General features: G+C 38.3%; 7 protein-coding genes across 15 annotated transcripts; 3 read left to right on the top strand and 4 right to left on the bottom strand.

Moving 5' to 3' along the window:
• Nucleotides 1–221: 221 nt before the first annotated feature.
• On the bottom strand, nucleotides 222–1,121 carry LOC133742297 (uncharacterized). The gene has a single exon (XM_062169967.1). The coding sequence runs from the start codon at nucleotides 1,031–1,033 to the stop codon at nucleotides 434–436; it is 600 nt and encodes a 199-aa protein (XP_062025951.1). The 5' UTR covers nucleotides 1,034–1,121; the 3' UTR covers nucleotides 222–433.
• A 494-nt stretch (nucleotides 1,122–1,615) lies between these two features.
• On the bottom strand, nucleotides 1,616–3,812 carry LOC133743071 (GTP-binding protein SAR1A-like). The gene is made up of 3 exons (XM_062170814.1): nucleotides 3,565–3,812; nucleotides 3,067–3,198; nucleotides 1,616–2,214 (listed from the first exon to the last, which is right to left on the bottom strand). Exons 1-3 carry the CDS (start codon nucleotides 3,691–3,693, stop codon nucleotides 1,894–1,896), a joined length of 582 nt encoding a protein of 193 aa, XP_062026798.1. The 5' UTR covers nucleotides 3,694–3,812; the 3' UTR covers nucleotides 1,616–1,893.
• A 219-nt stretch (nucleotides 3,813–4,031) lies between these two features.
• On the top strand, nucleotides 4,032–6,768 carry LOC133743070 (uncharacterized). The gene is made up of 7 exons (XM_062170812.1): nucleotides 4,032–4,218; nucleotides 4,823–4,984; nucleotides 5,093–5,190; nucleotides 5,559–5,631; nucleotides 5,731–5,939; nucleotides 6,125–6,174; nucleotides 6,457–6,768. Exons 1-7 carry the CDS (start codon nucleotides 4,111–4,113, stop codon nucleotides 6,471–6,473), a joined length of 717 nt encoding a protein of 238 aa, XP_062026796.1. The 5' UTR covers nucleotides 4,032–4,110; the 3' UTR covers nucleotides 6,474–6,768.
• Nucleotides 6,769–7,079: 311 nt separating this feature from the next.
• LOC133743072 (universal stress protein PHOS34-like) lies at nucleotides 7,080–8,100 on the bottom strand. The gene is made up of 3 exons (XM_062170815.1): nucleotides 7,763–8,100; nucleotides 7,407–7,644; nucleotides 7,080–7,308 (listed from the first exon to the last, which is right to left on the bottom strand). Exons 1-3 carry the CDS (start codon nucleotides 7,953–7,955, stop codon nucleotides 7,224–7,226), a joined length of 516 nt encoding a protein of 171 aa, XP_062026799.1. The 5' UTR covers nucleotides 7,956–8,100; the 3' UTR covers nucleotides 7,080–7,223.
• A 5,087-nt stretch (nucleotides 8,101–13,187) lies between these two features.
• Nucleotides 13,188–15,660, top strand: LOC133743380 (uncharacterized). Its single transcript, XM_062171300.1, has 6 exons — nucleotides 13,188–13,423; nucleotides 13,564–13,635; nucleotides 14,203–14,273; nucleotides 14,641–14,764; nucleotides 15,146–15,226; nucleotides 15,315–15,660. Exons 1-6 carry the CDS (start codon nucleotides 13,280–13,282, stop codon nucleotides 15,513–15,515), a joined length of 693 nt encoding a protein of 230 aa, XP_062027284.1. The 5' UTR covers nucleotides 13,188–13,279; the 3' UTR covers nucleotides 15,516–15,660.
• Nucleotides 15,661–15,786: 126 nt separating this feature from the next.
• On the bottom strand, nucleotides 15,787–21,189 carry LOC133743378 (nicotinamide/nicotinic acid mononucleotide adenylyltransferase-like). 9 transcript variants are annotated; one of them, XM_062171293.1, is made up of 11 exons: nucleotides 21,048–21,189; nucleotides 20,574–20,655; nucleotides 20,174–20,247; nucleotides 19,245–19,330; nucleotides 18,897–18,980; nucleotides 18,675–18,759; nucleotides 18,164–18,243; nucleotides 17,787–17,888; nucleotides 17,275–17,333; nucleotides 17,077–17,204; nucleotides 15,787–16,478 (listed from the first exon to the last, which is right to left on the bottom strand). In XM_062171293.1, exons 2-10 carry the CDS (start codon nucleotides 20,648–20,650, stop codon nucleotides 17,102–17,104), a joined length of 750 nt encoding a protein of 249 aa, XP_062027277.1. In that variant the 5' UTR covers nucleotides 20,651–20,655; nucleotides 21,048–21,189; the 3' UTR covers nucleotides 15,787–16,478; nucleotides 17,077–17,101. The 9 variants fall into 9 exon arrangements, with proteins under 9 accessions (XP_062027277.1, XP_062027276.1, XP_062027280.1 ...); XM_062171292.1 differs by having other exon boundaries at nucleotides 15,787–16,448; XM_062171296.1 differs by adding an exon at nucleotides 20,425–20,507 and having other exon boundaries at nucleotides 15,787–17,204; nucleotides 20,592–20,655; nucleotides 21,048–21,141.
• Nucleotides 21,190–21,303: 114 nt separating this feature from the next.
• Nucleotides 21,304–22,740, top strand: LOC133743039 (transcription initiation factor IIB-like). Its single transcript, XM_062170778.1, has one exon. It carries the CDS (start codon nucleotides 21,628–21,630, stop codon nucleotides 22,507–22,509), a length of 882 nt encoding a protein of 293 aa, XP_062026762.1. The 5' UTR covers nucleotides 21,304–21,627; the 3' UTR covers nucleotides 22,510–22,740.
• Nucleotides 22,741–22,854: the final 114 nt, after the last annotated feature.

Genomic DNA, 22,854 nt, shown 5'->3' with positions numbered 1-22,854 from the left:
TATTTGTGATTTTCTACTGATAATCACAACGCTGACAATCTATGGTGAGTAGGCTAGGGAATTGAGGTCTCTACAATCTAATTAATCGAGTAAATTGACGACGTACTTGAAAGTCGTTGAATTGGCAATTGAGAGCACCTCTTTCTCAAATAGCTAGAAAATACTCATAGCTCAGACAATTTAGGGATAACAAAAAATAAACAGAAAACAGTTGAAATTAACAGGTTCAACTTCTCATAGAGTGACTCTTACATCTAATTAGCTCTACTAATGACATACAGTAACTAATACACCCTTTCAAAAAAAAAAACTTATACACGTACAACAATCACATTCTTCATGTCCTTGAATTACGCAAATTTACTACAAACTTCACCATAACTAGCAAATTGTACTAGTTGGCATGTTGGTTGGTTTATGTGGTACTTCATATCTACCACTTGAACGTAAGGTACCACTGAGACAGCTTCTTCTCAACCTTCTTCTCCTTAATGGTATCCAAATTAGGCTTCCAAGTAGCCTTGCCGGAAAGCTGCCTAGTCAAAAATTCTGGCCTAGCATCCAAACTTTCCTCCATGTCAAACTCCGGCAGATACGACCTCACCACCTCCGATTCTGACGTCCTCTCCATGCTATATTCCTTCTTTGGCAACACAAAAGCATGTGCATCTCCTGCAGGGCATATCCTTGCAAACAGAGGCAAGAATTTCAGTGATGATGATCTTGATCGTAAAAGTGAATTTGCACTTGAAAGAACACCGCGAATATCTTCGGATGACATTGACAATGGTTTCCCTCGCTTCATTGGAAGCATTAAGTAAACCTTTTTCTTGTCCAGCTTTGTATCTGCGGGTAATGGGATTGGTCTTTTTGCTGAGACAGCTGCCCGGAATTCGACTACTACTTGTTGCGGGTGCTCTAGCATTAGCTCAGCAACTGTTAGATCATGATTATTGAACTCGTGCACCGACCCATCTGACAGTATGACTTTTCCAGTGCCATGGACTTGCTTGTGTGACATGGAATTGCCCATCAGGATTTCGAGAAGTCGATGAACAAAATGTTGAGCTTTCGAGCGTTTTATAAGCAGAGCTATAAGATATTAGTGCTGGGAGTTTAAGTTGCATGGCGGGTTTGTTAACCAGCTCCATCTTGTGACGGACATATATACTGGTGGACTTGGTATACAAAATTAAAAATTTAATAACCTAGAAAATTAGATGGGGTTCGTTGGCTTTGGGGTGGGTTTAGTTCTACAAGTTGACCAGCTCTTCATGAAGTCATGGAAGCCATACGTCTAACCTATTCTTCTTTTGCTATACATCATGGTAAAGGAGGTTAAGGAACGGTTCAACTATAACTGGTTAAGTTGTTAACTAACTGGTTAAGTTGTTAACTAACCACCCGTTGTCTACGGATAAATCCCATTTTTTTATGAGTAATTTCGTTATCAAAATCTTCGCGTTAGTGAAAGGCTGAAACTGACTGCATGTTTAGTTTGTATGAAATTGTAGGTGGTTCTTGTGGCAAACTGGCATCCATATGAATGACAATATGTTTACAGGACTGCTTCCAGATACAATCTACAAGCATAAATAAAAACCTAAACCCTATCTGGTACAACATGAAACTACTCTTTTAGACAGTAAAGATAATTGCAAACACAGTATTTCAATCTACAATAAAAGCTAAGAAGGATTGGAGGCCACAAGATTTTACAAAGCAGTGACATTGATATTTCCTTCCACACAAATCCAAAGACAATAGATTCAATTTAAAAGCCCTCTAAGAGCCTAAACAAAGCAGGACAGAATAAACTATTTCAAGATTAAAGGTGGGACATATTGTGGTAGTTCAGGAGCCTCCAGAACATTTCATCGACCATCCTCGAACCTACTTAATGTATTGAGAGAGCCACTTAAAACCATCGCCATAGCCCATTTTACGTACAATGCTACACATGAAGACTTCTAATGGACGGACATTTGAGTCGGCTAGGTTTACCTTCCCCTTGCCTGTGGTGAAGTTGGACAGTCCAAGGTGGTATCGCAACTCATCTTCTGAAGCAGCATATGGTATGTCGATCTTGTTCCCCAGAATTAAAAATGGGACACTGGCAAGGGCTTCATCAGAAAGGAGCGCATCTAGTTCCTTCTTTGATTCAGCAAACCTCTCCTTGTCATGGGCATCCACAAGGTACACCACAGCATCTACCTGTAAAGCAAACCGTGAACAAATTATTACCACAAGCTGTAAGACTTATCTTAGTTGATGAGAGCCGATTTTTTTTTTTTTTTTTTTTGTCTGTGTGTGTTGAAGAGAAAAGTACAAGAAATAAGTTGAAACTTATCCAGAACGAAGTTCAATGGTTACCAAAAGTCATATACAGAGCACAGAATATGCAACTAAAGAGATGCTAGACTATTTTATTTTAAGTATCCTAAGGCTCAAATCAACTTCACAAAAATGACTCATTTATTTGGTTTGGCCATTTTAAAATCTTGTATGCATGGCATATGCTTAACATGCTGAACCTGTACAAGCACCGGTGGATGATGAATAGGTTCATATGCCAACCCATATGCTAACCCCTTCAGGAGTTCAGGAGCCTTATTAAGGCCTACATGTCTGTATTTTATACTGAGTTCTGTACTATGGTAAAGCGTATACCATATCCACATTCTATACAAACAATGCACGGTAAGGACAAACACAGAATGAATGCCAGGAGCAAAACAAAGATAATCGATTCATGGAAATCAAAATAAAATGACATCTGAACTGTGAAAGACCAAAGGAAAAGAAAAGTGACAAACAGGATAGTTGACTGTCCACTGGACCTAGTAATGACAGCAAATCTAGGACTCAACAATAGTGAAAGAAGACCCAAAAAAAAAAAAATTCAGATCAAAACTATGAACTTTTGAACAATGGTGAATAACAAAGTAACTAATTTCTGATTTGGACAAAGACCAATTGGCAAGCAGGTTTAGCTTTACACAGGAATCCAGGAGGCATTAAAACAAAAACAATATCGGCGTTTACATAAAGCACACCATAGCTAACCTTTGCGTAGTAATCCTTCCAGACCCTGCGAGCAATCTGATGACCTCCCAAATCAAAGGCCTTGAACTTGATTTTGCCAATACTCAACTCCTCGGACGTAGGATATTGCGTAGGTTGATGCTGCACCAGCCTCTGAAACCAACACCAATAGAGCTCAAATTATATCACACAAACAACAATCCATTCCAAACAAGTTGGCATCCTAATACACACATGTAGGCACCGCACCGCCACGGAAATTGATCCTAAACACTGAACTTTTTGGGCATAAACTCAAGTCTTTCACTAGGTTGATTGGGATTGTTTTCAAGTAAATTCTTGTATTCTGAGCTGTGGACTAAGTAGTTTGTACAGGTATTTAGTGTTTAGCATAAAAATTACAGATCTGGTAAATCTAGCTCAACTTCCAATTCGTCTCAAACATAAAAGAAGAGTCTAATCTATGTATTGAAATTGAAGTAAAGGAAAAACTGGAATAATAGGAATAAGGGAGCTGACCTCATCTTTGAGCATGTGAAGCAAGGTGGTCTTGCCGGCATTATCGAGCCCTAGGAACAAGATCTTGGCCTCCTTCTGCCACAGACCGAGGGAAGCGAGCACGCCGTAGAACCAGTCGAACAGAAACATGGTGACGTATCGCGGATCGGAAACGGAATGGATCGGATCGGAGCCTTATCGGATCAAGGCCTCCGATGACAAGCCTTCATCTCTACACCCAAATTTCTATTCTCGCTTCCTCCCAAAATATAACCAAACAGACGCACAGTGACCGTGACTGTGGTTGTGGTAAATAATCTACTTCATTGGCGGGGATTCGCAGTAACTAAATCTGGTTTTACTACTCGGTGAAATCCCTTAGCGGCGTCGTTTCGCTTTCCTTCATTTTAATAATAGGAGAAAAGGCCGCTCAGTGACCAAACGGCGTCGTTTTAATGCTAGGCAGGCAGGCAGGCATTCCTTATTTCCTTACATGATCAAAGTGTGAGTCTTTGAGAAGCCAAAATAGGGAGCGGAGCGGAGCAGAGCAGAGAGGAGTAGTGAGCGATGGAGGTGGAGGACTTCAACGCCGAGTGGTCGAGGTGGAGCCTCCGTCAGCGCCTCAAGAATTTTCCACGTCTGTTGCTGCTCGCCATTAAGGATTGTTTGCGAGAGGTAAAATTCCCAACTACTCTCTCTCTGGTTCTTGCTTTCTTGCTTTCTTGCTTGCTTAGGGTTACCAATGGAGTTGAGTCGAGGAAGAAGAGGACTAGTTTACTAGTATATGCATGCATGATTTGTTTGTCTGTTTGGAGAGTTTACCTATATTATGAAATGAATAAATAGTAGCATGAACGAACACAACACAGAGAGAGAGAGAGAGAGAGAGAGAGCCTCTCACTCAGAATTCTTTTTAAGATTAGCTTTTCCGATTGTAATTTTCATGCTTGCTGGTTGTATAATGTACATTTCTAGGGCCGGGTTTGTTTCAAGTCTAGATCTGATGAGAATTTTCCATAATTTTCATGTTGGTTATATACTCAAAACACACAGGAGCTAGCTAGGGAAGCCTGAATTTCTTTTCCTTGTCTTGATTTTACTTTCTTGCTTTACTAGCTAAGACTCTTGCATTTTCACTTGTTCTTGTCTGGGATTCTACATTTTAGGCCCCACTCGACTCTAGTCTTTCTCCTTGTTCAAGCTGGTAGTGAAATAAGATTGTGATTAAACCATGTACTATTCATCCACCGCTTGCTTAACTTATCTCTTTATTTTGCAGATGTCCCCCACCTTTATCTGTTTCTCACTTCTTGTCCTACTTTTTGAATCTTGTGTGCGCACTTACTGGGAGGGACTGGATAGCATCACTTCACATGTTCTTGTCGAAATGGGATCTAAATTCTCGTTCTACTCCATTCTTGCCCCACTTGACCAACAAATTGTAGGTGTCTATTCTATTGAATCATCTTTCTATAGCTTACTGCACTCATATTAACTATGTTGCATTTCATCTCTTCTTATTTTTATACCTTTGTTTTTGGTCCTGCAGCAGAACAGAGTTACTCTAAATTTGACCTCTTTTGCCTCTCTGCTCTTTGCTGATCTTCCTTATTTTCTTGCTTACGTTGACTTTGAGTGGCGCCCAAGGTAAATGCCTGTTGGAACCCGTATTATTATTTTTTTCCTCTTCAGCAGTTATCTACTGCTCAAGTTGCATTACATGAAACTGCATTGACTATGGGAAACTTTATGTTCTTAAGCTGCAGTTTTTATTTTACCATGTAGAAGCCAAGCACACTAGTTACACTAGCTTTTTTAGTCAGTCATTTTTTCTTTCTTCCCCTTTCCAAATATAAGTATATGATTTGTATTCCATCTGATTACTTAAATGCTAACAGCATTCTATCTTATCTGCAACATTTCCTTCCTATTAATGCTTTATTTCCCAGTTGGGGTACGATGTTACAATTAAAATGGCGTGCTGATCTGACTTTTGGGTGTTTGTGATTGTGCAGTCTCTTCACTGCTCGCGGGTTGATATCTTTCATCATTTGTTGTTTGACAGTAGTGGACATCTATGTTTTCAATGTGACAATACTATCTTTTGTTTTGGTCATTTAAAGCAGAAATATGGAGCTACTTGCTGTTCGCTAATGCTTGGTTTTCTTTATTAATTTGTATTTGCAGGGGCATTCACAGCACTATTTGCAGATGCGGTTGTATACACAGTTGTATTGGCCATCGTGTCTTCGCTTTCTGGTTTTCTTTGGCCTCATTGTAGTTGGAGTTGCTAACATGATTGAGAAGGCATGGCATGGTGATCTGGTCTTTCACAAGCATGTCTTGATCCCTTTAAGTCTCTGTGTTTTCGCTTTTATCCGCTTGCACGACAGATAGTAAGATTTGCCAAATCCTTTAAGCAATTATTGTGGTCCTGTTCTTTGCAGTATTTCCTACTCCTGTTTCTTACATGGACTCCTAGTTTACTTTTTTGGCTTTATCAAGTTGAAAAAGGAAAACAAAAGACATACTTTGTTTAGTTAAATTAATTTGATAGCTAAATGCTCATTTCTTTATGCAGTCGTAGATTGAGAAGGATGTGGAAAAGGGCAATGATTGTGATGCCAGTAGGTACGTCATATCGTTATATGGTATGAGTATATGATAATAATATAAGTATGGCCTGTAATTAGTGACTCATTCGGACATTAATGAAACATCGTTATATGATATAATTATATGATAATACTATGAGTATGGGCTATAATTAGTGATTTCTGACACTAATGAAAGTAGCTTTTTTAAGTACGATTAATTCCATTTGCATGTATTCTGTGATTTCTGTCGAGAATTGAACTTCCCTTTTTGATTATGTAATTCTGATAATGTAATTATGATAATTTCTGTATGCAGAGGAAAAGGATGAATGAGAAGATGGAAAGAACAACTTTCCTACTGTAGATCGGGTCTTTCCCCAACGCTGCACAGATCTAACTACTTTGAAGTGTAATGTTGTTGAGACTGTTTTGAGTATGTCTTTAAAACAGTAGCTTTGTGTATATACCCTAGTTAACGGGTGGTAGTCTGGTAGAAAATGATATCACTATGGAATTAATAATGCTGTAGGTTGACTTCAAAAATTCTTTGATAACCCTCTGAATCCTATGCAGGCATTGTTCTGTTTTTGGTAATTGCAATTCTCTTTTATGTAATTGGAGTTGTTTCTCTGGTAAACTTTTGCAGTTATTTTTCAAATTAGCCATACTGTTGAGTTTCTGTTCAGTGGATATTGTAGTGAAAGATGGTAAACTAGGTAGTCTAGTACCCAACTTTTCGTGGGCATGATTATTTTAAAGCATATTGAAATGTGATCCTCCAAATCTCCAATCATTCAATCGTACCAAGCTGTCAGCCGGTTTGAATTGAAGCTGGCTTCAAGTTTTATAAGGGTTAAAGTGTGATTGTGCTAGCTGGTGCTGTCTAGGCTAGAATTAGATGCAGATCTACTTAGGCTATTAGCTTGGTCATGATCTTAATTAGAGTGTAAAATTGATGATCTTCATTAAATCGCATATACAAGTTTTGCATTTACACAACTTAATTCCCAGCATATATAGCAGACACCAGATTTGAAGATAGATCAATCACCAAAGAAACTCATTTTGGCCAGGATGAACCAACTATTTGTGGTCAGGATGCTTGACAATCACCACTGGACACTCGACGTGTTTCGCACAATAATCACTCACGCTTCCAAGAAGTGCCCTGCAAATTAACAACACTCAAATTAATACTCAATATTCCAATTTATAACTAGTCAGTCAAATGATTGATAGGAAACCGGAATTGGTACTGGTAGCTACCTCTTGAAGAAACCATAGCCATGGGATCCCATGACCAAGGTATCAGCTCGAAGCTTCTCGACTGCACTGCAAATCACATCTTTCGGATCTCCGCTGCCAACCACTCTCTCGATATTTACATTGGCGTTGACATTGAAGTTTTTGTAGACAGCTTCAGCTCGTTGCATCACTGAATTTATCATGTCATTCCCGTACTTCTCCATCGCGGCGACTACATCGTTCTTCGAAAACATGTATCCTGCATAACATAACATGATCGGAATTAGGTCATGACCCAGCTACTATGTCTTAAACTCTTAATACATGAAAGAAAGTAAGACAGAGTAATGATCGAATCGGGGCTTAAGAGATCGAACCTGCAGCGTCATAGGAGGAATGAAGTGGAGGTGGTGGTTTGACATAGAGAAGAACAAGACTGGTACTGGTATTGGCAGCAGCAGTGGCTTTTTGAGAGGAAAGGTTTCCCAGACACCAGGAAAGTGCGTGCATGCTCTCTTCGCTCTCGTCCACTGCAACCACGATTTTCTTCATACTAATATCCCCTTCCATTCTTATGAAATGAAAACTAACTCTGAGTCTCTGACTGAAAGATGAGGAGATTTTGGACCTCAAGATGTTGTTGATGATAACACAATGGAGAAGGGCATCCAAATTTATAGAGGGTGGGTTTCTGCCGTGGGTTTATTCATAATTCTGGTTTTAATTTTGCTTTTGTGGGATTCGTCTATTATATTATATATAATCATTACAACTGCATGTTCCTAGTTTTGGAGTTCCACTCATAGTTAACTGTTACTAACTACACATCAAAACAGCTGGTCCATCCTTCTCGATGTGACTTAATTGAACCAAATTAATTAACTGCGCGACGCCGCAATTACTAGTGCAGCAAGTCGTCACGCTTATGTTACTATAGCAGTAGCAGACCGGCGACGAACTAATCAATCTTTCTCTAGCCATTGAATCATTGATGAATTAAGATTAATATCTCCTAACTTAGTTTGAATTTATATTTATAGAGAAACTTCATCTAATACTTTTGCATATCATTTTCTCTTTTTCTATACTCAATTGCAAAGCCAAAATTTAAGTGAGAACGTCTGCGGTCTGTCTACAATAGCGACCCTAGCCTCTTGATCGTGTTTGCCCGGGTTTAGGGTTACGGATGAATTTCAGTCAAAGACTCCATATTAATTATGGGTAACCAATTAGGAAGTGACTAGGAGATGACGTGTAAATTAAAGTCATGCACTAATTTGTTTATGGTATGGTAATAGTTATACAGCTTATGGTCAACATCGGGCTGAGCGTTGCACCAAAATAATATCAGAAGTGGTACCGCAGGCTACATTTGAAACAAAGTTTCAACTAAAGAAGCAGCCTACCAAGCATGTTACCATCAATCATCCAACTTCAGCAGCTACCTCATCCAATACAATAATTCACAGCTGGTGGCCCCCAATCTATATATAATATCTGGCTAATATATTAAGCCTAACAATATAAATATCAGATATTTAGTTGCATCCATTTTGGCTTTGTTTTTCTTATAGTAACAGAGACCAAAATATATAGCACCTGTCCTAAAATCCAAGGTGAATGAATGCATGATGGTAACAGATCATGCACTTTCCTTTGACAAAAGTGCTTCTTATTCTTATACATGGAGATATTTATGAAATAATTTAGATTCCATGTAAATCAACTACGATATTTATTTGTAGGGTTTAGTTTGCTACAGTATATTGTATATACGCAGGGACTGATTCAAAGTGGCAGGGTCCCAGATAATTGGCAATTTTGAAAGCGCCACACCCAAAACCAGAAGCCAGGCCAACAGAAATATTGGTTCGATCAATCACTCAATTTATATCTTCGATCGATCATGTCGTTTTAGTCCAAATCCATTGCTGTTACTAGTGCAACTTGATCTCATCTTCTCATCCATTTAACGAGTGGTCTCAAGAGTAACTCTATCATCTTCTTTAAAAACGACTTCATTAGCTAGAGAGCTACTTGTATGTTTGCATCTGCATGATTACATCTTTATTAAATACAGAAATAAAATTAATGAAAAAGATGTTAGAATATTCAATTTTAGGAGCACTGTATGTATTTTTGAAGAATAAAGAGTGCCACGTACACATAAAGTTAAAGAATATATAAATAGTGCATTTTTTTTTAATGAATAAGGGATTAGGCGATATTAGCTCCTTAGAGGCAAACGATGTAGGGAACAAGTCCCACCCTCTATCCCGAAGGAGAGGGGTTTGCCACACTCTGGGAACCCACCGCCCGTCCCCCTATTTTTATTTTATTAATAACATAAAAAGAAAATACAATCTAAAGACGGGAGACATAAACCTTACCCCAAAGCTAGAAAGAAAGACAAAAGGAAGTGAAAAAATTGAAGCAGAACCTCAAATTTGCCCAACTTCCAGATAATTAAACAGCTTACAAAGCAAAACAATAGAAGAAAAAACAAAAATTGCACTATCTGCCAAGAGAAGCCATCAGCACCCAGCTTCATAATGAAACCAAATAACCCCTGTAACATCATGTCCAAGTAAGAGTGCACTGTACGTATGGAGATACCGGGGATAGTCATGGTCTGCAATGAGCTACTGGCCGGGTGAGAAAGCCTCGAAGCCTTGGGCGTCAGTTGGGACATATTTGACATGTACTATATACTACTCGGTTTCTGAAGAAGAGTCTAGAAGAGAGGTTAATCAACGGACATGTCAACTATCCTTGGTACCCTTGATGCTCGGTAATCTCGTCCGATTGTCCATCACATCTCTTTGGGCACGTGGCATATATTGCTCAGTTTGGTACAAATTATATTTATAATGTTGAACTAACTAGTTATGCCTATGTGGTTAATGTTTCAGGTGTTGGCAAACCCTATATGATGGCAGCTAGGACGTGTACGTTAGGCTAATATCTTGATCGATCGAATATTACTTAGATGATACTAAAGTCTGTCCAGCAGTATCTATCTAATTCCGACATTGCGCGAGTGAGGAAAGATAGAAGTTTGATATAAAAGAAGACTGGCCTCGATAGTAAGATGTATTTTGGGGTTGGAGTTTCTATTCGGCTCATGCCCGAAGTAAGAGATGAGAGTGATGGAAACAACAAACAAGTGATGCTAGATGGCCGAGACTAGTCAGTTTGAGACATGATGGAGGAGCCCAATTGCAATATGGGGCCTGGCCCAAACAAAAGATGAGGTTTTGCCATCGACCAATATAGACAACTTTCTTCATGGAACTTGGTGTCCACTCTCGAAAGAGAAAACGAACAACAAGTGGTGTGGTGAACGTCCCCACACAAAGGGCAAGTTAGTGCCGACCTTGCCGAGCCAGCCTCCGAATTAGCCATCCCTATTCAGGCTATTCTCACTTTTATGTGTATTCCTATTCTGCCATTTGTCTTGGTCACTATTCCTACTGCTGTGGCCTGTGCCTAAAAAGATAATAATAATTAGATAAACCTGCGACCGTGAGAGAGACGATAAGACCAAAGATGATGGGAATTGGATAAGAACAAATGTCACAATTCCATATTTGCTTCTCCTCCTAGCTAAGTGGCTAATTCTATCATATATTATTTCCCACCATAATATATATCATTTTAATTTCCCTTTTAAAACTCTAAATATCAACAGAGGGCAAGAACATGCATCATCCCAAAAAAAAAAAAAGAGTCAAATGACTCAAATGGGTCCACCGAATCACATTCATAGGTGCTGCGCGTTTCCTGAGTCTTTTAATCATAGACGAGCGGGGCCCACTCCACTCCATTTAAATTCCAGATCAATTGTAACCGTTGATCCATGGCTCCTCGTTCAAACACAATTTGAATTCCCACCCCGATGGACCAATAAACAAAAAGTATCACAAAAATTTTTTTTCACTGGTAATCGGCAATTTAGAGCTGTTTTCCAATCAAATTATGTCGCCAAAGTCAGCATTGCCCCTCTGTCCTTTTTTTTTTTTTTTTTTTTTTTTGTGAAATATTTGGGTCCGCGTTACACCTCATCCCCTTTTTTTGTTTAACTCGCTTTACGAATGTTCCATGTCCTTAATAATCCTCCTCCTAATTTTGGGTTTCTTTTGTCTCCACAATTGTTTTTTTTTTTTTTTTTTTAAAGGGGCTGGTGTGGCTGCCCTCATACATTGATTAATGAAATTGCAGAATACAAGGGGGGACGTAGAGCCTGAACCCCAGATTACAATAAGCATAAAGAGAACATCCTGAAATAATACCAGAATTCTCCACAAATCTATGTATTCTAACAAGCACCAATTAGCAAATCTGTCTCCACAATTGTCCTTTACAGCACTATCCTTTTATTTGTTTTTGAAAATTACCCTTCCCTTCCTTTTATGGTATTAAACCAACCAATAGTCCAACATTTACATTCATAAAAACTAAATATGTTAGCTTACCCAATAAAACTCATTACACATAGTTAAAAATTTTAAATAAAAACAACATCATCAACAACAACAGCAACTACTACTTAAGAACACCACCTCAATTTGTACAACCAAAAGAAATACATCAAATATCCACAATCTCCTTCCGGTCATAGACTCCAATTCCACTACAATATGTTATACAAGGAATGGCCAAAGCACCAACTGCATTCCTTGGAGTGGTTTTTGTTCTTGCTTTGTAAGGGTTGAACATGTATGTGCTTTGTATGTTCCTTACCATTGCTATGTTTTATCTTCGGCACACCTCTGACCAAACCTAAGTAGGCAAAGTTCATCGATCTCTAATTGTCCATTTGTAAGAGTAAGATTTGCCTTGCTGTGATAATTCTGAGTTTAGAAATTTTGATCTTGTGATGCTCGAGAAGAGAGAGACGCAATAATATGGGCTTGAAACATTAGAGTTAGAGCATAGCTGTTAGCATGAACATATAGTATTGCTAGACAATCTCTACAGTATTGCCGAACACTCTTACAATCTCTAATGTATCCTCACTACAAGGAATTCGACCAGACTCTAAGGTCCTACAATTGGCTAATCACCACGATAGACTACTTCGATACTCGATAGTATATGCAATAGGGAGCGTCAACCCAAACAACTTCCTAAAAGGTGCAAACTTCTCAAATAAATTGAGTAGCTATTAGACTAATAGTTTTAATCATTGCCGCTAGACTCTAGCATTGGAGTTGTTCCCATCTTGTGTTTTTATGGAAGATCATTATTGGTTCTTTATGGATAATAAAGGGATAAAATGCTATCAAATCCACTTTTTTCTATAAGAAAAATATGTGAAGATTTGATTAGGATACATGTGACCAATGTAGTCACGTTGGGTATTGTTGACATAGTTGGAAACATGACTCAAGTTCAAATGACAATGAAGTTTCTTAAATGAGAAAGAAAATTATTAGAATAACTAATTAAAACCCAAAATTATATAACCTTGAAATCAATTATTATTATTATGTTCATGTTTTTGTTAACGTTCTAGACATATTTATAGTTGGAAGAAGAGTCTTTGACTGTACGTGCAAAATGCAAATGGAGTCCATACATACTTATGGCGTCGTCAATTGTCAGAGCCAGAACGCGTAACAGAAAGGTTGGCCAATTTTGACAAATCATATTCCCGCAAAGTGAATATTCATTTCTTTTCGGATAAATGAAAGGGCAGTTTTGGAATATCAGACATGTTTGTTTTATTTAAACTCCATTGTCTCTCTCTCGCTCTCTCCCCAATCAAAGCAAGAGAGAAAGAGAAAGAGAAAGAGGAAGTAAACACGCAGAGGAGTAGAGGACAGAGTTTTTGAAAATAAAGAGAGAGAGAGAGAGAGAGGCCTTTTCGAAAGTTGTAGAATTCAAAAAATATGGGAGATGTCATCATCATATACGTTGAGGATGAGCACGATTTCAAATCATGTTCATCATCAGTTTCGTCAGTCTGTAGGATTTGCCATGAAGAAGAATCCAACAACTTGGAATCTCCTTGTGCTTGCTCTGGAACTGTTAAGGTTAATTCAAACGCACACACTTGTTTTGCTTTTGCTTTTGCTTTTGTTCTTGTTTTATGGGGTGTGTTGAATTTGATACGAACAAGCTTTAACTGACAATTTTTTTTTTTTTTGGTTCTGTTTTGATTACTTGACTCCAGTTTGCGCACAGAGATTGCATACAGAGGTGGTGCAATGAGAAAGGAAACACAACCTGCGAAATTTGTCTCCAGGTAATTCATACATTCCTGGCTTCTTTTCTTCCTTCTAATTCTTTTTCTGTTTTGTTTCTATGAAATGAATTTGGGCGGCCTGCTTGGTGTTTACGAATTTGACTCTCGGAAATGGAATTGGGTGGAATGTCATTTTTTGATTTTGAGATGATCAACCCACGTTTGCATCGTTTTCTGGTTTGTCTGGATTCATGGGCTGCTTCCAAAAATTCGTCTTTTCTTTCAACTTTTTTTTGTAGTTATCTTCAAGCCCGTCTCTTTCATTTTCTCCTGGGTTTTAGAATATTAGTGCCTTCCTTGCGATGCAAACGTAAATAACACTTCCTAGCTAATGGGTTTCTATGAAGGAATCCTGATTCTTAGTTGGTTGCCTCAATATTAGAATTCAAGGAATATAATTAAATACGTATTTGGTCATTTTCAGTTAGTTATGCTAGCTAGCTTAGCTTAGAAGTGAAACTTCTTTGTGTTCTTAATGAGAAATATTTAACCTTAAGAGGTCAACTCAACTTTATGAGGTTCAGCTCAACTAAACTCAACCATAAATGAATTAAATTATTTGTGCAGAAGTATGAACCTGGATACACAGCACCTCCTCCAAAGAAGTCTCAGATGGATGAATCAGCAGTAACCATCAGGTACATTAGTTTACTGTTTTACTTTTCACAGAATGTAAATAATTTCTTGGTGGAGGTTAGAATTATTTACTTACATAGGGCGGTTGCTTTTATCCGCATTCTCGTTGCTTGGGAAACAGACAAGAGTTTTATTATATTTGATTGCAATCCAAGGTTCAAAATGCATATGCAGGCAGGAGAGAAACTTAATTATAGTTAAAGGCACGTTTATTCCAATAGTGTTAGAATTAGAGAATAAGTCAGAACTGATTAGTGTATTAATAACATGGGATGACTAGTATTGAAACTCTTAACACAAAAGATAACATTATGATTTTTGGCATTTTCTGACATCCTCTGTAATTTTATATGTGATTGTCATTTACAGAGATAGCGTGCGGGTTCCTAGAAGAAGAGAGCAAGATGAGGAATCAGCAAGCCCCAGATTAGAGAGGGTATGCTCGTCTACTGCTGATCGAAGTGCCAATTTTTGTCGATCACTCGCTCTCCTCGTAAGTTTTTTTTTTTTTGTCCGATCATTCATTCTCTAAGCGCATTTAGCCCTACATTTTAAGTGTATTCCACGTTCGAATCCTCCCAAATATAATTTTCGATGGATCACTTGCTAACTTTGAAATTAAAGCTAAAATGTTTATGCACCACCAAGTTTGAGCAAACTTAGTCTCCACGAAAAAGAATGCGCGTGCCAGTATGGGGTTTAATGGAGGAGATGTAGCTCACCGTTATCCCCAGCTATAGTTGACCAAATCAAAGCCATAATGATAAATTGACTAATTGCTCTCCATGTGGCAACTAGATATGTAGTCTTAGCAGTAGACTGACCTTGACAGTGGACTGGCATCTATCTAATATATGACGGTTTTGGCTTGCAGTTTACGGTGGTTTTGCTTGTGAGGCACCTCTTTGTGGTGCTTACTGGTAGTGACGAAGAATACCCCTTCGCCCTTCTTACTGTAAGTACTAAACACAAGTTGACAATCTATCAGTTCAGTAATGGTGATGCAGTTAATAAGGGTGCTGATCTAAGTTTCGACTTTGCAGGTACTTATTCTAAAGGCTAGCGGAATTGTCCTACCTATGTATATATTATACCGAACAATCACAGCAATTCAGAACAGCATCCATCAACAATATCAATATCATTACCAGGAGGACTCCGATGATGATGATGAGACCTCAAACCTCGGAGAAGATGACCACCACCAAGAAGATGCCGATCATCATCAACAAAGTGCAGTTTAATAAAACACAACCAAGCCACACCTGTAATTTTTTCATTTTTTCCTTTTCCATCTTGTAACAGAGCATATCACATCAATGCTCTCTCATCTGATGTCTTGAGTCTTGACATATAAATGAAAAGAAATATCGATTCTTTTTTTCTTTCTATTGGGATTCTCAGGCTAAGGTAGGGCTCCCCTTTGCCCATCAAACCTCCAAGAAAAAGAAAAAGTAGAAGTAGGTTGACATACAGCAACTCAGCAACTGCATTTAGGTCAGTACTAGTAGGATGAACAACCAAATCTACCAATTGTATTCACGTTGGAAATGAATCAACAAACTTCGGCCTCAGCCAGGCTCTTGAAAATATGAACCAATACATTGACATTACAACTACCATCTACAATTGAAGAGGAGGATAACTACTTTCTCCTCAGATCGACAAATAAATTGCCCCAAATCTTTATGGTAAATCTAACTTGGAAGCTAAGGAGCTGGTCAATCCTACCAGCAAACGCAGGTCATCTGCATTCTTTCTTTCAGTTAACATTCTATCAAAAATGACTGAACTTGCACTCCAACACACTAGTTGGTAAGACAATTAGCAAATGGCTACTGAGTAGTGAAGGAAGTTGTCAATATCCTCATGGAGTGCCAAAATTTAGTTACCTGAGACTTGGAAAGTACTAAAAGTGCACCATCTCAACTTTGTTGCTCAAGCAATCTTGCTTTATGCCAAACTTTCAGTCAGGGAGTCAATGTCAATGCCCTCAGCTGACTCGTGACTAGTCAACTTTGCCACGATGTTGGTAAACTTTTGGATGCAATCAACCATCTTGTCAACTGGACTTTGAAAGGGAAAGCTATCTTCAGAATGCTTCAAGTGTTTACCATATGCAGCTTTGAATTCCCTGGACTTAGCAGCAGCTTTTTGAAGTACAGCAATAGGAAGTCCTGAAGCAAAAGATAGTAAGAACCGGAGCTCTGTTTCAAAGGAAACAATTAGTGAATTGACTAATAATTAAAAAAGAGTCAAATTCACAGGTACCGCAGAGCTTTTATAGTTTGCAACAATGTTTGATACTCATAAATTTTCCCAATCATGCACACATCATATTCTCTGCCACATGCATAATAAATTGTCCATTAACTACACTAGCTGGGAAAAATGCTTCATTAGTCGAGGAATACTGCAGAAGAGACTGTGATGGTGCCTCAGATTTAGATCAGTTATGCTATTTTAGATCAGAGGAGAACCAGTATGTACATCTTCACTACTAATTGTACCAATGTCCATTTGTTCTTATTGTCCAAGACCAATGTCTTGCTAATTAAGAGTGGTTTAAGTAAAAGGACTGGTGGAGAATAGGGCTCATCAACCTAGACTAAAGTTTGAAACAGTGGCCATCACTGGAACAAGATTTGATGGGAAACAATCTGGGATAAATGTGAATAAAATGAAAGATAAAACGGCGGTAGAAAATAACAATGCTTTTAACAGTGGACAATCCATTGCTAAAATTATGTACTTTATTAATCAACTGATTATTGGTTTCTACACAATGATCTGATAAACGTGCACTTTGGAAAATCATGATCGTCAGTTGTCAACTGTCATTTGAGTTCAAGTAGAGATGCTGCTCTTTAATATAATTAATTACTTCATCTGCAGTCAGATATTTTATCGACAACCCTCTTGAGATGCAATCCCTGAATTACATTGTAAATTGTCAGTTCATAATTCCTCTTAATATTTTTGTCAACGAACATATCATCTTACCTTACTCTTGTGGAGCTTATTTGGTTTGGTACAAGCTCATCCACAATTCTTATGTTACCCTGTAATAAAGATGACATTTAGTAGAGTTAACAAGCATTAATGGACCACAAAGCAATTGACTGTAAAGACGGTTTAAATCAAAACTATTCAGGCAACAAAAGGTTATACTTTGTGAGGCATTAAAAGGTTTCAAGAAAAAGGTTATAACTCCCGAAAACTTTAAAACCATGATGACTGAAATCCTAGTCTTTTCATTCAGACCAAGTGATTTCCATAATATATTCACACAGACACACAGACACACAGACACACACACACGTATGTATTCAGTTATATATGCATGAGCCAAGAAGACCCAGGTGCAAATTTCATCTGGTTCATTACATTGTTTTAGTTAATAGTTAACTAAATGTGCAGCTGAGCAAATCCCAGCGTTTTAAACCACCGAGTGAGAGTTTGATTAATTTTCAGACTATACAAGCACAAAACTGGAAAACCAAAGATGGAGTTACCCTATTCTCCCTCAAAATATCATCATTTGACATTATCTTGTCAACATCTTGTCCCTCCCTGCGAATGCAAACCACACCATAATCTCTACATATGCTCCTGACCTGATAAACAAGGACAAGGAGTTATGGCAGATAACGTTCTGTTTTGACCAGAAATGGATGAAGTCCATATCCCACTATAAATTTTTCCACTAAAGTTTAAACTTGTGTAATTGTTGGAAGTAATGATCAAATCATCTTCATATGCCACCTTTTGATGTACATAACACTCTTCAATTAATAAGTTTCTGAACTAATAAAGTTCTCTACAAGGGGTAACATAGTAAGTACAGGAAGATGAGAATAGGCTAAACATTATCACTATATTACAGACATACCTGGTCTGGAATCCAAACTCCAGGAATGCTAAAAGAGTGGAGTAGATCAGAACCACAGACAAGCACGCACTTCAGGGATTCTATCAAGAGTAGGACAACAAAAAATTGTCATACTTCTAGTGAAGAAGTAGATATGTATACCGGGTTCAAAGTTGTCATGCATTAAGTTGATCAAGCAAAGTCCTCGAAGAAATATGTGATAAATTAAGTGCTAGAGCCTAGAGCTTATACGGAATTAGAGCTTTATAAGCTACAATATGTTGAGAGTGAGCAAGCAAGTGTCCAGGGCAAACAACTCCATTTGAAAAACAGGGTTTCAAGTAGCAAAGCCTTCCCGGCAATTTCCTATTACATTATAGCCATATAGCTTTTGGGCAAGAATAAGCAAATGTGCTTGGAACTCCTGTTTATATGCATACATAAAAAAGAACAATCTATGTGATGATAAATTCTAATTATTCAATTCAATCGCTTAGAAGCAAATAAGGGATCACAGTTTTGCAAACATTACCACCGGGTATCAGCCCAGACTCAGACAAGAAACCCTTGATTCTAGACAGTACTGTTAAACATCGTTGGAAGGTACTTTGTCTTGCCTGTAAAAAAACTAACATAAGTACACAGCAGAATTGCAAGATATAGACAGTACTGCAGAACAAAAGTATGACCCAAAATTCCAGGTCCAGGAGGACCTGTACAGTGCACCGAGAGAGAGAGAGAGAGAGAGAGTTACCTCCCATGGATCAACCATTACAAACTCTGAACTTTTGCAGGCTAGATGACACAACTGTATACGATGTTCAGCAGATATAAGTCCCTGCATAGCCAACCAAGTGAGTACTTTGTCAGACCATGTCAGTGAATGTAATACTGGGATATGTGATATCTGAGTACCTGATCTTATGACTTAGTCGCTTAGCTACAAAACTTTATGACTCAGTCACTTAGCTACAAAATTTTATAAGGCAGAAATAGGTAACCAAACATCAGCAAGCACTAACAAATTCATCCAAGTAACCCATTGTGCTTATGCAAGCTCTTTCTACTCAAGCCTACAGAGAAACTATTAAAGGTTACATACCCTCTTGTTGTATGCATCATTAACAGGTGAAATATAACCTCCAATCACACAAAAGCCTTCAGAATTCAATGCGTCTCTCGCCAGTTCTGTGCACAACAAAAGAAAATGATCAAAATACAGCAGACTTGTAATTTCAGTGGAAGTCGAGATATCCCAAAGTTGTAGAAAGACTACTCACTTAAGACACTCATCAACATAACAAAAGTTGCAAACACTAAATGATATAAATGAGCCATTGATAAGACGGTTTACAACAAGTAGGCATTTCATACGCTTCACTGTAGCCAGGCCTTATCTATATTTTAAAACACTATATATTTGACATAAAAGAAACAAGTTCACTGCAAACCTGCAATTCCATCCTTAACTTCAAAAATGAGATTCATTTCTTGTTTTATGAAATATAAAGGAAATACATATGCTTGACTAAAACCTTAACCTATCCAAGAGAAAGATGACATGACTAGTTGTCTCATCGGTGAAAACTCCAAAAATTAGCAGAAGCTTAATAATATATACCAGAGCCCACAAAAATTTCAGTTTTAAATGATATTGGTCTATTAACAATGACTCTGATTTTGATGATTGAGTTGCCGCATCGTGTCACTATGATGATGACATAGTAAGACTATTTTAGCACTTTTAATAAAAGTTTCTCAACTATAACCTAACAGGCAATCGTCATTTCATCATCATAATCCCTCACACCAGAAACCTATGAGTCTATTACCCAATGCAAAACAGAGTACAACCTGCTATACGTAATTTCAAAATTTGGCAATCAAACGTGACAAAAAATAATAATAATAATAATAATAATGCAGGTCTAACTTACCAAACATTCGTAAATGCATGTAGGTAGGAGGATTGAAACTTCCAGTTAATGAGAAAATAATAAAGAAAATAATAATAATGCTGGAGTAACTTACCCAACATTCGTAAATGCATGTAAGTAGGAGGATTGAAACTTCCGGGTGCTACTAGAACTACATATTTCTTGTCCCTAATAGAGTAGAGAGGGAGTCAACATATTTTCAAGCAAATTACACCTTATAGTATAAATTTTATGAACCTAAAAACATTCATCATTGAAAATTCACAAATAAACGCAGTTTTGCTGCAAAGTAAAAATCTACTGAGCTAAAAGATAGATAGGAATAGGAGTAGCTAAATTACAGACCAAAACAGAGAAAAACAAATTAACAAACACATTATGGTGTTTATGCAATTCCTCCTTGTACTAAAATTCTGTCTAAATCAATTCTGCAAAAGCCAACATATCCAATCATTCCAATAGTACCAAACAAACCACAAATAGTGATATAATACCAGATGAGGTAGACATACTTGTCGTCGTGATTAACCAAATGCATAGCCAATTTACTAAGAGGCAGAGGGATATCCATGACACCTGGAATAATTAATAAAAAGAACAAATTAAACAACTGTAATCCCTTGTTTTCACAGAAAGAGTTAACCCCAGGTTTATTGTCACCCCTTAACTCTCAAGTTATTTATCAATTTTTTTACAGCATACTCCTAAAACCCTACTGAATGTGTTATGTCTCTAACAGCCTCTCTATTTGCTCAACCTGTTAATTCTCAAGCTATCAAATTTTTACAGTATGAAAACCCGCAATGAAAAACAAGAATTTCCCTCCACTTGTTACACTTTCCTTCCAACCAAACACAGCACTCACAAGAATGCAACGAAATCATATTCAAAGGTACCCAATTGGCAATAAACACAAAAAAGCCAAACCCAGATTAGAAAATTGGCAAAACCAATGGAAAAATCAGTACCCGTTTGAGATTGAAGAACTACAGATATCTCTCCTTTTAGCCACGTGGACCTGATTGTGCTTCTGTCCCAAGCTCGGTAGACGCGGCAGCAAGACTGGTAAGCTTTGAAATAAGAAAAGAAAAAATGATACGGTAGTGTTTTTATATTAATCTATTTACCTATTGGAAGAGTAGAAGTTAAAAGGGTGTAAATTCCAGGCTGGTATTTTTATTTTTATTTTTATTTTTATTTTTATTTTTATTTTTATTTTTATTTTTATTGGTCTGAAGGAAGTTTCCAGGCTGTAAATTCCAGCTTGGACACGGCTGGTTTCCTATTTCTACTTGGACACACACGACCTCCCTAATCGTATCGGGAAACAGAATATGAGTGTCTGTCTATAAATAGGTGCCACTGCCTGGAAATGCACACCAAAACCCCAATCCCCTAAACCCATACAGCCCCACTCCGGCCATCTTCCCCCAAAACCCTAGACTAAACCAACCCCACCTCATTTTCGCGCCAATTCACCTCCAAAGGCGTCGGCATCGCCGTCCCCACTCCACCCCCGGCGCAAATCATTAACGTCGACAAACCAGGATGGATTGCCACGAATGCCGCTTTCAAACCGATGTGGTGTTCGACCACTCCACCGGCGACGCCGTCTGCAAAAACTGCGGCTTAGTGCTTGAGTCCCACTACATCGACGAGACCAACGAGTGGCGAACCTTCGCCGACGACAATAGTCACGACGACCCTAACCGTGTTGGTGCAGCCACCAACCCATTACTGTCCGGTGGCGGACTGTCCACCGTCATGGCCAAGCCCAACGGAGAGGTCCTCCGTGCTCCGAATAGGGATCCGGACCGGGGCTTGATAATGGCCTTCAAAACCATCGAGACCATGTGTGATAGGTTGGGCCTTGTGTCAACCATCAAGAACCGGGCAAATGAGATGTACAAGACTCTTGAAGATCACAAGTGTAGCAAGGGAAGAAACCAAGATGCATTATTGGCTGCTTGCCTATACATTGCTTGTAAACAAGAAGACAAGCCCAGAACTCTCAAGGAAATCTTCTCCGTCGCGAATGGAGCCTCAAAGAAAGAGATTGGTAGAGCAAAGGAATACATAATCAAGCAACTGGGGTTAATGGAGAAGCCATTTCAAGTAGCAAATGCTGGGGACTATATGAGGCGATTCTGTTCCTCTCTTGGCTTGAACAATCAAGCAATCAAAGCAGCTCAACAAGCTGTGCACAAGTCGCAAGAATTTGATATAAGGAGGAGCCCTGTATCGATAGCCGCAGCAGTGATTTACATCATCACTCAGCTTTCAGATGATGGTAACAAGAGGCCTCTCAAAGATATCGCAGACGTTACAGGAGTAGCACCAGCAACTATCAAAAATTCATACAAAGACCTTAGTCCTCATGTATCTGAAATAATACCCAACTGGTATCATCTGAATTTGTCAAACACTTGATTGAGGGTTTATGGCCGAGAAACTAGATAGCAGTAGACCGACCTTGACAATGGACTGGCGTCTATCTAGTATACCATATGTATGATGGTTTTGGCTTGCATTTACTGTGGTTTTGCTTGTGACTTGTGAGGCATCTCTTTGTGGTGCTTACTGGTAGTCTTCGCCCTCCTTACTCCAAGTACTAACACAAGTTGACAATCCACCAGTTCAGTAATGGTGATACTGTTTTAATTCCTAAACCCTAAACCCTATATGTACATATTATACCCAACAATCACAACAATTCAATATCATCAACAAACTGCAACTCAGCAACTGCATTTAGGTTACTAGTAGGATGAACAA

Source organism: Rosa rugosa, chromosome 4 (assembly GCF_958449725.1).
Source record: "Rosa rugosa chromosome 4, drRosRugo1.1, whole genome shotgun sequence".
Classification (NCBI taxonomy): Eukaryota; Viridiplantae; Streptophyta; class Magnoliopsida; order Rosales; family Rosaceae; genus Rosa; species Rosa rugosa.
This window is presented reverse-complemented; position numbering and strand designations above follow the sequence as displayed.